Source organism: Nanorana parkeri, unplaced genomic scaffold (assembly GCF_000935625.1).
Source record: "Nanorana parkeri isolate BGI_ZX_2015 unplaced genomic scaffold, ASM93562v1 scaffold191, whole genome shotgun sequence".
NCBI classification, from domain to species: domain Eukaryota; kingdom Metazoa; phylum Chordata; class Amphibia; order Anura; family Dicroglossidae; genus Nanorana; species Nanorana parkeri.
The window spans coordinates 303510-320368 of NW_017306459.1; the positions used below are offsets into that span (position 1 = coordinate 303510).

At 38.0% G+C, this 16859-nt stretch overlaps 1 protein-coding gene across 3 annotated transcripts in view; it reads left to right on the forward strand.

The window, feature by feature from the left end:
- The window catches only part of NOL4 (nucleolar protein 4), a 256570-nt gene that overhangs the window by 165176 nt on the left and 74535 nt on the right, over nt 1-16859 (forward strand). For all 3 annotated transcript variants that reach the window (XM_018555318.1, XM_018555320.1, XM_018555321.1), the window contains exon 5: nt 4666-4798. In XM_018555318.1, the coding sequence (XP_018410820.1) occupies nt 4666-4798 (133 nt within the window). The remainder of the gene's footprint in view (nt 1-4665; nt 4799-16859) is intronic.

Consider the following 16859-nt stretch of genomic DNA (forward strand, 5'->3'; position numbering starts at 1 on the left):
CCTTCCTTTTGGAGGGTGGCTACTTTTGTTTCCCTTGGTCCTTCTGTCTGTCTGGTCCTTCGATCTGAGCTCGCTCCCCTGATGGACTAAAATCTCATATTTAGTTTACTAATTTGTATTGAGATTGGCTTGGAGCGGTGGCTACTTTACAATACACACAGGGACCATGATCTGAGGATCTACAGCCGATTGATACACAAATAAGATACATTTTTGTTAACATTTCAGGTACTTGAATGCATTTTTAAGGTTTAACACCTGAGTTTAATGTCAGTTTAACTTTCCCAGAAGACCTATTTTAAGGTTATATGTATTTCTTTACAGTCAAGTTATAAAGCCCCCCCTCTTCTCCAACGCCTTCTCTTAGCTGCTGCTTCAAAAGTTTTCCGGCTGGACTCTACTTCTTCTGTGCATGCATGCTGGAAAATGTCAAATTTCTATAGAAAGGTCTTCTACCTTTCATCTCAGTGGTGGATTCCAGGTGGTCAGATGTGCTCCCAGGCTAACCTCAGGCCGAACATATTTATGTTAGGAGCGAGGGGAGGGAGGCAAGGAGCATTGACTAGAAGATACCGGTGATTGGGCAAGATTCTGGAATTGGTCTGTTTGAATCTTTTTCATGAAAGTAGTTAGATTGTGGGCATCTGCTGCAGACATTAAAAAATCACCAGAATCAACCTGAAAAGATTAAGCAACTGTCATCTCATATCTATGGTCAGTTTAGACTGCGGACATGCAACCACTATAATTTTTTAGTGAAGAATAAAATGTTTGTTGCCTTCCTCTGCTAATGAGCAGCAAAGATATTCAATATTCAAATATGCCAATATTCAAAAAGGGGGCAAGGTGCCAACCTGGGAACTATAGGCCAGTCAGTCTAACATCGGTAGTTTGTAAAATGCTAGAGGGCATAATAAAGGATTATCTGGTAGAAAGCCTATAAATATCACATAGGTGTGGAATCATTCTTTTTTCATTCAATATGAATTGACTATTAAACACCATTATTTCTCATGAATCAGTTTTTTGTTTTTTTCATGAACCTGTATTTTATCTCTGCACCAAGTGGACCCATTTTCTGCTCTTCTGATCAGACAATTCATTGAACTTCACAATTTTCACCTGACGCAAGCTAACACTATTTCAGTGCAAGATCAAATTTTTAGTGGTGCAGTATCACTAATAAAATCATTAACAATTAACCAACAATTGTACCGACTGAGAGTTATACAGATGGAAAGAATGGCTCCCTATCTTGTCGCCTAATTGAATATATGCATATATGTAAATATAAAGCAGTAAGTATAGCTGCAACCATGTACATAGATAATGATGAACTGAAAGGTTTTTAAAAGAACCCTTGCTGCTGAGATGGGTTTTACATTATGCAGATTATTTTCCAATAGAAATACGTTTTAGAGAATATAGATTCCCTTTAAAGCGATGTCTGCTTTGATGGCAGCATTGGTTTCAAGTTTCATTTTTCCAGTTTCCGGCCTCTGGTGTGAACAGCTGTCCAAGGCATTTGTTGATTGTTATTGGAGTCTAAACTTGGAAAACCTACTGTATTGACTGTTAGTGCATTAAGTAAAGTGGTGAATGAAAAGACATGGCACACTTATATCTGGACTGTCAAGGTGTCAGTGTGGATCAGACTGAGTGAGGACTCCCTGAACTGAGAGGCTTGCTGAACACCAGTCATCTATCAGTACCAACAACAATGGATGTGCAGTACCTAGCCACTATGCATATGCTGCTCTCCACCAATGTGCTGCATTTTTACACATGCTGGGTAATTTATGTATTTGTTTGGTTAAACAACTCAAAAAAAACTGGCACCAGTCTTCCTATGAGATTAAAAGGAGAGGCTATACATAGTAATTATTCATTTTCTTATATGACATACAGAAAAGCTAAGATATACATAGTCATCAGTCATTAAGATTCATATCATCTTTAGCTGATCCCAGAGGGGCCTTGTTACACGAGTATCAGAACCCACCTATTGCGATAAGACATTCTACTCTTCTTTTTTTTTTACCTTGAGTGTGCTGGAAATTCAAGTCGTTTTTTTCACCTCATTTATCAGACCCTTACTTATATTGAAATATCAGTGTACCCAGAGACATGAAACAGCAGTCAGGAAACAGGAAATCATCATCATCCTTTTTTAAAATTGACATATATGTGCACACTCATATCTCATGATATAGCTTGCCAGCAGTGGAACTACGCCGATCTCAGCATTGATAGGAAAAAGCAACAGAGAAAATAGACTGAGCTGTAAAGTAACATTGATAAAGCTGTGAAAGACATCAGTTCAGGACTGAAGCCAAGTTCACTGCATGATTTATAAATCCAATGTGTGATCTAACTGCTCGTCATTCTCTCAGAATTGTGTTTTCTTTCACTGATAGAAATTAAAGACAGAAGATGAAGATAGTCCATGACCATTACCAATAGGGTTGATTAACTAAAGGAATTTTCCCTTAGCTTAGTGAATGTGGTGATGCTCTGCTGACTTCTATCATCCAATCACGTGCAAGTAAAAATACGTTTTTGTTATTTTCCTTGTACTTGATTAGATATTATTTGCATAGTGAATTTTCACCACGTTCACTAAGCTAAGTGAAAACTACTTTGCTAAGTTAACAGTCTATTTTTCTTTAGTAAATTACCCCAGTGCCTTTGTACACACTGAAATTGTCATAACTCTTCAACCCAACTAGACATGACCCAAAAGCGTCAGGATTCATGTGCTTGAAAATTGTCTGCAAGCCGTAAAAAGCTTTTTTTGCTCATGTGAGCTTTGTACTGCTTTTATTTTAATGAAGCAGCCCAGTGTTCACACATGATGTTTAGACTGAACATAAGGCTTGTAAAGACTGGGTCATGTACAAGTGGTCTTTCACTTTAAGGCCCTGATGGAGTGTGAAGTGTAGTTCAATGACTTGTCTTGATATCAACCATCCAACGATCCTGTCATTTGCAGAAAAAGCTATTTTTTAAAATCCCCATCACATGATTAGATATTTTAAGTCAACCATGTTTCGGATTATTTTTCCTAATCTGCTATTTTGTCCTAGATTGTTCACTTCTCCTGCCTTCTCCAAACCCTTCACCCTTTTGTGAATAACCCTGTTAATATAAAACAAATAAGCAATGGAGTTATTTCACTTCATATTGGATAGACACTCATCACAAATGTTGGTGGGTACTCGCTCCATGACCATATACTGTATATCAAAAACTAAAGGAAACAGAAGAACTGCTTGTACATCACTTTCTTCTTATATATCTTTTATAAAATGTCAACATTTTATTGTAAATCTCCATAAACAGAGTAAGTTACTAAAATACTGCCCATCTATGTTTTTGTCAATACCCAAAACCTTAAACTCCTATGTGAAATAAAAACTAGGGATGCACCGATATATCGGCCACCGAAACATATCGGTCGAAAATGGCACTTTGGGCATAATGCCGAAAGTGCCATTTTCCTGCCGATACAGCGGTGCATCCATCCTATTCTCTCCTCCCCGCCTGGCGCTTCTCTGTGTCCCAGCAGGGAGGAGAGAAACTGTGACAGCCGGCCGAGCGCTGCGGGAGGAGTGCGCTGTGAGTGGCCGGTGCTCTCCCACACCGCTCAGCCTCTTATCACAGTCCGGCAGAACGATGTGTGGGTGGAGACAGGCCGAGCTGTCACAGGAGGCTGAGCTCTCCTCCCTACACTGCTCGATCAGCCTCCTGTGACAGCGTGCCAGAGAGGAGAGCGAGAGCAAACACTCAGTGATCACTGAGTGTTTGTAGATAATTGAGGACATGGTATGTGTACTATATCCTCAATTATGAATGAATAGGAGTGATCTACATCACCTCCTGTTCATTCATAGTTGTAGTTATAATAAACATACCATGTTCTCATGTTATGAATGAACAGGAACACTCAGTATAGAGGATTCCTATTCATTTGTAACTGGGGATACAGAAAAAGAGATAGAGGACTTTGTGTCCTCAATCTCTTTTTCTATTTTAAAAGGGAAATATCAGGGGTCTGTTTAGACCCCTAATATTTCACCAAAGCCCCTAAAAGTAAAGTAAAAAATATTTAATACAAAATTAATAAATATAAAAAAATGTAAAAGTTTATAAAAAATAAAATATAAAAAAATTTGAAAACATTAACATGAACATTTTCGGTATCGGTTTCGGCCTGACAATCTTTTTTATTTTTGGTTTCCTTTCGGTTTTCCATTTTGGTGCACCTCTAATTAAAAAAACCACTAAAAACCACAATGATGACTCTCACTGTGCCTATATGAAAAACAAACAATTAACCTTTATTATATAGACCAAGCACAAACAGCTATTCTATATGTGGTCTATGTGTTTAGATGCTTGGTCTATTTCATAAATAGCTAATTGCTCTTTTGATATAGGAAGTGTTTTGGAGTAAACTATAATAAAATTGTGAACTTTTATAAAAGGTAAAACAAATACATCAGATACCTCTCTCAACTCCTACATAAAAATGTTTAAAAATGTTTATGCTGATTGGCATTTTCACAGTAACCTTGTTCTGGAACTCTACATTCTACATCTACATTTTGTAAGCACCTTCATTGTTTGTGTTCTGGCATGTTACAATATAAACTCTACCACCAGGATGAAAGCTCTATAGAAAGCGATGAATTTGACATGAGCGACTCCACCAGGATGTCAGCTGTGAACTCTGACCTCAGCTCCAACCTTGAAGAAAGGATGCAGAGTCCTCAAAATCTTCATGGACAGCAAGATGGTAAGCTTTTCTTAGTAAAATGTATTATTTAATGCAACAGCTTGGTTGTTTGTAATCAGTTCTTCTATTTGAAGACCTAATTTCCATAATTAAAGTAGGTTTATATAAAAGAGTTACTAAAAGCAGTTTGCGGTAAGTGTATAAAAGAAGGTTTCATTAGCTTAACAAAACTGCAGACATGTGAAAAAAGAATTGTACCATAACAATTTTTTTTAATATTGCTTTCTTGCCCATTGAACCTAAAGAAAACATGCCTGCTGCTTATGTTATTGTCAACCGTTACCCCTTCACCATCACATAATATAAGTACATATAAGTGTACATACCTAAGCGGCATGTTGAGGGGGTACCAGCATTGCATAGTGAGATGCTAGGTGAAAATACCAGATCTCCTATCTCAAGCTTTAGTTTGCTTGTTAGCTGTGCCTGTGCTCAAGACACACAGGTAAAGCTTTGAACACAACTAAGGGCGTGTACAGAAACCTTGTAGTGCCTGTCTACTAAAGGTGACAGGTAGAAATAAGCTTAGGAACTGTTAGTTGCCAGTCTATATGACTTTCTAGAAAATACATCAATACAGATTGCCCGGGTATGTGCAGAGATAAACAGATGTGACTTTAGGCTTTTTTTTTTATATCTCTAGAGGTTGAACTTGATGGACATGTGTCTTTTTTCAACCTGACTAACTATGTAACTATGACTCTGCATTTGAGTATTTAACACATTCACAGAATGAGCAGATATTGTTTTTGATACAAATAATGCTATCAGGAGTATATCAGAGAATGTCTCTTAGTTTTACCTATCTTCTGAGGATGTCTATTGATAGATTTAATACATCCATCAGAATCAATGCCAAAAACGACAGGGTTTTGCTGTAATATGTGAATAGAGAACACAGCATATCCCAAATCACTAGTTTATAAGTAACTTGGTGTTTGGAAACACTGAATTTGTGCTGATTAAAAAAAACAGTGGGTATTCCTAATCCTGTTGACTGTCTGGACTGTAAGAGGATATTCCATCATGTGAATTAATTTATCCTATAACACCATCACTCTTCTCTGTGCTCTCTGGTTGCCCCTCCTGCACTTTCCAAGGATCCATCCCATACTTTCTTCTGGCCCCTCTGCTTTTCTCTCTTAACTCCTTCATGACTGAGGCCTTTTTTTAATTTTTTGCACCCATGTTATATTCCACATTTTAGGCCTGAAAATGACATACAACTCCAAAACATTATATATTTTCTGAAAGCCAAGACCCTATAGAATAAAATGGTGGCAGTTGCAAATTTTTATGTTGCACGATATTAGCGCAACTCCTTATCAAACCCCAAAATTTAGAGTTAAATGCCCCAGAACACAATAAAATATTCACTTTTATAAAAGATGAGGTTACAACGAGTAAATAGATACCCAACATGCCCAGGTTAAAAATTGTGTCCGTCCGTGAAACGGCGACAAACCTCAGTTCCCCAAAAAGTCCATGGACGACGCTTTAAAAGCCCCCACAGGTCATCAATTTAGAGATACCCAAAAATACTGGCCCTGGAATTATTGCTATCACTCCAGCGTGCGCGGTGATACCCAACATGTATAGCGTGTTCGTCGTTTTCATACGTAGACGCACCTAATGCGTGTTTACGTGGTGACGCGCATGCTCACGGGGCGGGGGACATGAACATTTTTTTAAAATTATTTTTACATTTATTTTATTTCATTTTAATTTTAAAAACTGTTGGTTTTTTTAACTTTACTTTGATTGCTATCACATAGGGGGCTTACGAGCCCCCCATGTGATAGAAGATGGTGGTGACAGGTACTCTTTAAGGTGATGCTGGGGGTCCAAAAGACCCCCAGTGTCACCTTTACACTCCAAATAAGCTATTGAAGTGCAGATCGCACTTCAATAGCTTATAGCTGGGCTTTAGGAGCCCCGCACTGACAGCTATGGGACCGGAAGTGTTGCAATCTACATCGCTTCCGGTCCCATAGAACGGGGAGGGGATCAACGTACGGAGGTTACTGAGTCGCCAGAATCACTTCTATTGTAAAGCCGACCGTCGGCTTTACAAGTTTAAACAGAATGCTGCCGGGAGTCTGTTTAAACATCCCCGATGTTGGCGATGTACACCGACGTGGTGAAAGGGTTAAATACTTGTTACCCAGAACATGCAAGCGTGCAAAAAATTCCTTTTGTTTCGTATTTTTCATTTTTTTTTTTTCGGGATTCGGGTCCTAAAGTCTATTTGGTTCAGGACTCGGATGAATATTTGTTAATTGTGAATGAATATTCGTCGCAGCAAAGTGACAGAGAAAAGAAAAAAAATTACATTTTATTTTTACAGTCCACAGAAACAAAAATCCAAATTGAAATTCGGAAGGATTTTGGTTAATTTGTACATTTGGATCCACCCGAAATTTTAATAATTTTTGTCATTCGGAAATTCGAATGCATCTGAATGTACAAACTAATGAGAATTCGTACGAATTACATTCAAATTCGGGAACTAAATAAATCGCATATGAGAGCTGCTGTAACTCAACCTCAAAGTCACTGTAAGAAGCAACAACAGCTGTACTGCAGGATGATGTTCATCAGGTAAATCCTGAAGATGCTTTGATGTTAACCACTTCAAGACCAGGTGTTTAGACCCCCTTCCTGGCCAGGCCATTTTTCAGTATTCAGCGCTGCGATACTTTGACTGACGTTTATTCCGTCATGCAACGCTGTACTGAAATGAATTTTATACTTTAATTCTTTTTTATGTGTAACTTAAAATTTTTTTGGGGGAGGACTTTAATTTTTTTTTTTCCACTAAACTTTATCGCTATCACATACGGGGGCTAATAAAACCCCCCTATGTGATAGCAAAATATGTGACAGGTCCTCTTTATGGAGACATCAGGGAAGACGCCCGTCTAGAGACGCCCGCTCAGATCGAGAGAGCTCCTGGCCGGCCCGGAGGTAGTTAAGCTTGCAGAAAAATGATTTTATTTTTTTATGGACCTGCTTTTTGGAGAAAAAAAATGAGATATAGTTTCTTCTTCTAAAGATCAAAATAAACCACTTTGGGAAAAATAGGTGCATTTCCTAAAGAGTAAGAAAAAATTGCATTGTCTCTAGGGTCTCATGGTTCCAAACAATGTGGTATTTCCTTCAGTGTTCCTATTGTTTACTTCTCTTAACTATGGAGCAGATCAATACATTCACAAGAAACCTTAGTTTTTATCAGAGACTGCAAATACTCCAATGTCATTAAAACCATATCAGTGTCTACTTAATGACCATGTCTTAGTGGGATTATTTATCTGCGGACCTTTGTTATGTGTAATGCTAGCAGTTTAATGTCACTACAGAATTTCCTCATTGCTTTCAATGCATTTATCCTGTACATAGGACCAGCATTGCTTTTTTTCATAAATGCCTTATGTTAAATATCCTGAAGCAGGGAATGACAGTAAACTATCCAGCAATATCTTAAACAAACAAACTTTGAAAGTAATAATGTAGAACTGAATCTGTATTGGCCACATGCATATAGGTATAGCCAATTATAAAATCTAATAAAATATTGAATATATTATATGCCAACATGTCAAATCTAACATAGGTAAAAGAGAAAAAAAATGAAAAAAGACTTAACTTCTACATCTTTTGTATATCTGTTGGAGCCTTTAAAAGAAAAAAAATATTAGTGTGTGGAATGTTTAAGCATATAAAGTATTATAATAATAGGTGCTTACAGCATATGCTGCCATGTTTAGGGATCAGAGCCCTAGAAAACTACTGAGTTTTGACATTCTGATTTGTCCTTGATTTTGTACCCTGATGTTGTTATTAAAGAAAAGATATCGTAATGCACAAGTTCAAGACCCAAAACCTTAGTTTCATGCCCTGCTGTATTTTCCCTCCGAGGTGGGCTGCACTGCTGTTTACTCCTGATCTAGTTACATTCAGCTATAAATGTCCATGAGTTCATATTTGTTATTAGGATTAGTATACCATTATTAGGTTTGGCTGAAAGAGATGCTATTACAGAATATACTAGTTGGTGGTTTAGTTGGTGTAGTACAGAGAAACCAAGGCCATATGAGAACCACTGCTTTCTAAAGAAACTCTGCGGTAGTAACTACTTAAAAAAGTTAGAAGGCCCTTAAACTACAGTTGTATCCCCACCTAAACAAACTCTTAAAAGAAACATTATATGAAAGAAACACCTAAGCTGCCAATTCTAATTCCCCTTGTTATGTACCTGGCTATCTCTAAGTTTAGTATCTTTTAAATTGGAACTAAATCCACTTTCACATTATGACATACATATACTCTACTGTTCCCTTTTCCGTCTTACAGATGGTAGGAATGGGTGATGGATAAAGGCAATGTACAGTAGGACAAAAATTTCCTAGCTGACAGGTAATGCTGTTTTTCTGGCAGAAGAAACTTTGAAATACTCGTCTACCAAAAACCTATATCAACAGTAAACCTATTAAACTGCTGACATGTCTGTACAGTATGTTCTTTCAGGTTCCTAAATCTACATTGTGCAATCCTGTTGGTAGCCCTAGGAACCCTGAAACCTCGGTCCTCAATCATGCAAATACCAAATTCATTGTAACTAGAGCCTGAACCTGCCACCTCCTGTGTTTCGCTATTGGTACCTGGGAATGAATGGCAGCCTCACTGTCAATTAGGAAAGCACAGGAGGCAGGATGGGTCAAGTACCAGCTTCAGAAAGTGAAATGACTGCATGACAGAGTGTCCTGTGAAAGGATTTTTTTTTTACTGGATTGCAAAATGTATGTTCAGGCACATGCAGGTATAGACATGTTATCCGTTTAATAAGTTTACTGTCAGTTTTGGTTATTTTACATCCAAAGCATAGTCTACATACTTGTTCCAGGTTGCTGATACAGAAAGTAACGGAGCCAAAATATCATCAGCACACCATCCAGACAACAAGCATTTTCAGAAGCAAGTCAGCAGTGGCAGCTCCCAGTTTTCTCTCATGGCACAATTTATTTTCATACTCTAGAAAGAAAACATTTAAGCTGTAATGAATCAGGGTGGCTGATTTAAATTTACCTGGAACATGGATTTGCCATTTATCCAAGCACGTGCAAAACATAACATTAAGCCCAACGAAAACCTCCAAAACACCACTGTGAATAAATTACTAATATAAATTGTCATTTGGGACCTTGTCAGTAATCGTATTTACTCTCAGCCTCTCTTCCTAGTCTGTTTCTTATTGAGCTTTATTGATTTGTGGTGTTTACTGTTATTACACTCTAAGTGCCCATACAAATCATAGGTAACTGGTGTTGTCTACAGTAAACCTATCAAGATATGTGCACATTTCTAATAACCTAGTAACAAACTAATGAAAGCTATGCCTGAGTTTGTTAAAAAAGGACCTTTTAAAATCTTAGAGTGCCCTAAAAGGTAAAGACCCCCATAAGTGGGTTTAGGCCATCCTCCACCCTTCCTCCCCCAAATCATTATACTTACCTTGATCTCACTCCCCTTGGCATTGTTTACATCCCTCTGTGAACTTCTTGATCTGATTTCCGTGCCATGTTTGGACCAATAGATTTCTGTAGGGCTGGCAGACAAATCTGTCTTAGACCTGGTTGGGAGGTGGGGGCAAAAGGGTAAGGAAACATTGTGGGAAAGTTTTCTTGCCCTTTAATTTCCTTCATGGTATTGATATTTTAGTGCATGCGCATTAAAGGTAACATACACATTAATAATACAAAATAACATGCTGATCTGTATAAACATAATATAAATATTCTAAGCTATACTAATGCTTCAAAAACACAGATAGTTATATGCTTCTCTGTTTGTTATTTATTTATTTTGGTATTAAAGAAAACATATTATTTCATGTTGGTTTCAGCCTGTGCCAAAGTTAACTTGGGAAAGTGACTTGTAATGTGAGATCTGCAGCACTGGATTACACTTAGAGGACACTTTTATGACCAGGTCCATCCTGCAACCACAACATTTTGTTCTCATACAGTTATATATGTCTACGTATAACCAAAGTTAGTTTGTTATGCTTGCACAAGGCTGAAAAGTGTTAAATTGTATTTCCATCCATTGTTAGCATACATGAGTCACATATCTGTGGGATAATGTTTGTTTTAATATATTGGCTAATTAAAGTGACACTAAACTCAGGTGTTATATCTTTAAAATGCATTCAAGTATTAAACAAATGTATCTTATTTGTCTATATGATTTGTAGATTCTCAAATCATCTCTGAATTGGTGCTGACACTGTCCTTCCTTCTGGAGGGTGAATACTTTTGTTCTCCATGGTCCCTGTGTGTGTTGTAAAGTAGCCACCACTCCAAGCGCACTCCTGTGATGGGCTACAATCTCATGTTTAGTTTTCAAATTGAGATTGTAGTCCATCACAGGAGTGAGCTTGGAGCGGTGACTACTTTACAACACACACAGGGACCATGGGGAACAAACGTAGTCGCCCTCCAGAAGGAAGGACAGTGTCAGCACCAATTCAGAGCTGATTTGAGAATCTACAGCCAAGTGATACACAAATAAGATACATTTTTGTTAATAGTGAAGGTGCTTGAATGCGTTTTTAAGATTTAATTCTTGAGTTTAGTGTCACTTTAAGATTAGTTGTAAAAATGAAGACACGTCTATTAGCTCAGTCCAGATTTGGCAAAAATCAATTACTGCTAAAGATAAAGTAAACATAAAGTATATATGGAAGATAGTATAATTTACTTGTATACATACTTAAATTATGTGTACAAGAACATAGTAAAAGGAACAAAACTCTAACTGTACTGACAGAGTCTGTGTGGGTTTTTAAAACCTCTGTTTGAATTAGCTGAGAGAAAACTGTGTGACCTTAAATAAAAAGCGGCATACAGTAAGTCAATAAGAAGGCATTGATCGCTGTCATGGTAACAGTAATCTCTTGAAGTTCAGACACACTTTGCACAAAATAGCACACCTTTTTTACATAACAGTAGGAATCAGTCAGTAAATATGATCACAGAATGCATCAGCACCAGAGCTGACTTTTCCAGGCTCAAACTTCTATGCTTACTTATTTAATTTAATGGATGTAAAGTACTAGATGGTTTAACTTAACAAAAAAATGTTGGTACGTGCCTTGGGTGATTTTTACAATATTAAATTTCAACAAAATGCTTAAAGTGCCCATTATCTGGAAATTCTATGCCCAGATTTTGATAAGATGTATAATTTACAAAGCTTAGAAAACCAGTGTATTTTAATATTCTCTTTTTATACTAAAGTAGCATTCATCATCGTAGACAAAATGAATACCTGGTGAGTGGTAACTATAAAAAAGCTTAATTTGTGAGAACAGCTAGACCATAGCCGGGGATTCAGCTCTGGGGAACTGCACGGTTCTGCAAGTTCTCCCATTCAGCATTGGTGGATATTGGTTGATCTATTGGCCATTACCTTGGATTTTACACTTTCCTGTTTCAAATTAAGCACAGATTGGGGCTGATTTACTAAAGGCAAAGGGCAGTTACCATTGCAAGGGAATTTGCACTTTGCACCGGAAGTTTTCCTTAGTTTGGTGAATGTGGTGAAATTACACATTGCAAAGAATACCCAATCATGTGCAAGGAAAATAAAAAAGGTAATTTTGCTTGCACATGATTGGATAATGGAAATCAGGAGAACTTCACCCCATTCACTAAACTAAGGGGAAACTTCCTCTGCAAAACACAAATTACCTTGAAAAGTGAACAGCCTATTTGCCTTTAGTAAATTAGCCATTGTGCACATCAGTACATGTTGCAGGCTCCTTTTCTTCTATCTTTTACCTTAATTTTGTGCCGTTTACTGCAATTGTTTATCTAATAAAATTAGGTTTTAAAACGTTTGTTCAGTAGTAATTAGAGATGGGAAGGACTGGAAAAAAATGAAAAATTGGGAAATTTTTTTCCAAAGCCGTTTTAGTTTTTTTCCGGAAAAAATGAAATAAAAAAAGGAGTGTGGAATATTTTTTTTATGATAAATAATATATCTTTGACATGGTATTCAAACTATATTACATGAAGACCTTAGTGAAAGATTCATATGCATTTCTGCCACTAGGGGCACTGCAGAGGAAAGGCTCCAGTTTAGTTAGCTTGTGGGCTCTATCCTCTACTTCCTACAGTTGGGTGATTGTTGGTATGAGGGTACTATTGTCTGACAAATTAGTTTATCTTTATAACCTTTAAATGATTCCTTATAATGTTCTACACCATCACAGTATAATGTCTACCTATAATCTGGTCCGTAAATATTTTTTTTTCCTCCTCTCAGTAAAATGGTGAGACCAACATTTAGAGGGTTATTCACAAAGCTGCCGAACGCTGTTTGGCTATTCACTTCAGGCTTGTACGGCTGGTTTCAGCTGTACCATGGCTGAAATCAGCCATACATCGGCTTCCTTCGGCTGGCTTCGGTTAGGTCGAACATGCTCAGCATGTTCGGCTGAGCCGAAGTGCTGAAGGAGTTTGACTCAGCCAATCCAACATCTGCATTGGCTGAACCGAACCTCCGGCAGGCTACTCGCTGCCGTTCGGTCTATTCTCATAGGGGCCGAACGGCAATAGCCGAATGCCGCCGGGGGGGGCATTCGACTTGGCTATTCTGCTCAGTACCTCCATGGTATTGAGCAGAATAGAAAATCAGTGCAAAAAGTAGAAAAAAGTTGAAATAAATGTTTAAAAAGGTGAATAAATTATAAATCTGAAAAAAATAAAGATTTAAAAAAAATAAAGAAAAAAAAATAAAGATCATTGAAAAAAACCCCAAAGATCATTAAAAAAAGAAAAAAAGCAATAAACATCACGGAACTTTTAAAAAAAAATAAAGATGAGTGAATAAAGATTTTTTTTTTCAAAGAAACAATTGGGCTGAGCTAGCAGTGACAGCTAGCACCGCCCAGCTGTTTCCTATTGGCCTGGACCTGCTAGAGTAATCTGGCAGGTCCCGGCCAACGTATAACAACTGGGCAGAGCCAGCCGTTGTCATTGCAACTGGGCGGGGCCAGCCGTGAGATCATGGCTGGCTACGCCAAGCTGTCAGTTGTGAGGCTCGGGTTTCACTTCGGCTCAGTCGAGCCAAAGCACATGCCTTCAGCTCGGCCAGCTTTGGGCGCTGTACGGGCTATAGTGAATAGACCGTACAGCAGCCCTTTGGTTCTACTGAACCGAAGGACTCCAGCGGCCGTAGCTAGCCGAAGGAACAGCCAGAGCTATGGCTGATCTTTCGGCTAGCTTTGGGAATAACCCTATTGGTGTTTGGAAACATTTCAACAGTGCAACTTCTGCTGAGAGCAAAGCTGTAATTTGCAAATATTGTGAGAAGAAATATTCTTTTCCAAATGCTACAAGGATGACAAAACACATCCTTGCATGCCACAGGTGCCCTAAAGACTTTACACCCACCAATGTCCATATCCTACTGGTACAAATAATGCCAGTTACTTACCTTTTTATTTGCTATTGGTGCTAAGGGGCAAATCTGATTATCTTTTATGTTGATGGTTTCTTGCTTGTTTTGTTGCTTTTGAGGGAATGGGGTTGGTAACCTGTGCTCATGTAAAGTTGAAATGTTATTAACATATACAGTCCTTGTTATTTCATTTTTAATAAAAAGTAACATTTTAAAAAGCAAGTTTACTTACTGAATAAGCTGTACTTTTATTTCAAGCATAATACTTTTATATACACTGCATTTCTCATTCCTAGTGTAACAGAATGACTTACAATCTGTAAAATACTCCACACTGAATCTCTTTTCAATTTTTCAGAAAATTTCCATGTTTTCCAGAAAAAAAACGTTTTTTTTCTCATGGCTTCAAAATTTCCAGAAATGTTACATCTCTAGTAGTAATACATTTTCATTTCTATCCATAACTACCTAAAACAATGCTTAGACCATGACCCCAACTTTGCCATCACTCTGCTTGTAATTGTTGGCAGCTGTGTAATTTTAAAATTATGCCTTCTTCTAATCCACTGAAGAAAATGATTTCTGCTTGTGTAACATATAGACATTTTCCCTTACTTCCTATCTTGTGAAACCCAAATCAGTGGGACATTCAGTCATTCATAAAGGGGTTATCATCCTATGATCCCAAAGTCACTATGGGACCCATCAATGACATGGGGGTTTGGGGATGGATCCACAACACTTGGCAGTAGACACAGGCATTTAATGCTAAAGAGTCTTACAAAGGTTGCAGTGCAGAATTGGAGAGACGGTAAAAGACAGGGGCTGCTGGAGAGGTGAGTATAAGAGGTCTTTTACTGCAGAAGATTGGCATTACAAGACCAAAAGGGTCATTTTAAGCATCATTTTTTGTTTTAGGCTCAAGGTTAAGTATTTTATCAGTTCATTTCATGTGTTTCGGATTAAAGCCAAACTCAGTGGAAAAAAACATAATTTACACACCGCACTTGGTGTGTAAATGATCACTAAAAAGCTGTATATTATATGTGAGGGTGACTGCACAATATAGAAATCTTACTTACAGCATAACTTCTCCTGTACAAGACGCTGTGCTTCCGGGCTCTGCAGGGAGCGCAGGTTGTGACTCAAGTAGCGAATTGCTCCAGTCGCATCCTCGTTCCTCTTCGCTTCTAGTCTATTCACAAAATGCCATGTAGTTTTCTTAAAGAGTATAAGATATTCTGTGATTAGAGAACCAAATAACATATAGCTTCTTGGTGATAATGTACACACCCACCACGGTGCATCATTTCTCATTTTTTCATGGAGATTGGCTTTAAGGTTAGGGTGAGGCAATGCATTTCTGCCTGTATTTAATTCCACCATTATTAGAATTTATTTTTTTGTCTCAATATTTACTCTGAAGAAAGTGTAAAGATGTCATGGTATAAAGTATCATTCTGGAGTCTCGGCTCCTTGGTTGCATAAATAAAGAGAAAGTCATGTGTAGAGATAGCAGGGAGAAATCAGTAGGGGCCACAACATTATTATAGAGTGTTACTGTATATACTCGAGTATAAGCCGAGATTTTCAGCCCATTTTTTCTGCTGAAAAGTAAAAATGACCCCGCTCGGCGCTCCGAGCGGGAGCATCTGGCAGTCTCCGGGTCCTAATGTAGGTGGCCGGAGACTGCCAGATGACCCCGCTCGGAGCGCCGCATCCGAAAGCAAGGAAGCCAAGCATCCGTCCCAATCGTACCTATAGGGTTAGATTATATATTCCAGATCTCTATTCCAATAATTGCCAACACATCCATAAGTCCATAGTCCAAGGGAAATTGCCCTGAACAAACAAACTACCATCTCCATGATCAGGTCAAGGCCAGTTTCCACAAATTATAAATGATTCTGTATAACTTCACTTATTAAATATATACAATTGTTATTTTCCGGTCTATGACTTCTATTTGCATTGTTTCTATTCTTTCAATGTATCTAAAGTTAAAAGGAAATAATTTCTAGCCATCATGGAGATATGGTGTTTGATATTAGTTAAAAGGTTCAACTCTGTGTGTGAACTTGGAATGGACCCATATTGTAGTTAGATAGTATACCTTGTACTGGTGAAATTCCTCGGACTGTCAGGGGCAATTCCTTCTCTCAGAACCTCCAACTGTCCCCCCTCCATGCTCCCACTATGCAAACCCCCATGTCGTCCCATTGACGGCATCTAACGTGGGGGCAGATAGGACGGGCCAGTAGTCTGCACATGCACTCTTATAAGCGCATCCGAGAGTGGGAGTTCCACTGAATAGGCGTGGCCCCTCCCCAAATTAAAAATGGAATTTTATTATATACATGAATCAATTGACTTTATTGTTGGATCAATTCCCTGCTATTCTCCAGTGGTCACCACAAAGCCCCTTTCTTTCTCTTTCCCCCTTTTTTTGATATATATTGCATATATAGGGGTGGTGTCCCAGTTTGTGTGATGGTTCCTAATTTTTGTATTATATACGGTATATTCTTTAGCTTATTGGTTTCAGATTGATGTGTGCTTTCATGAGCAAACCACACATCTGGGTTCAAGACACACT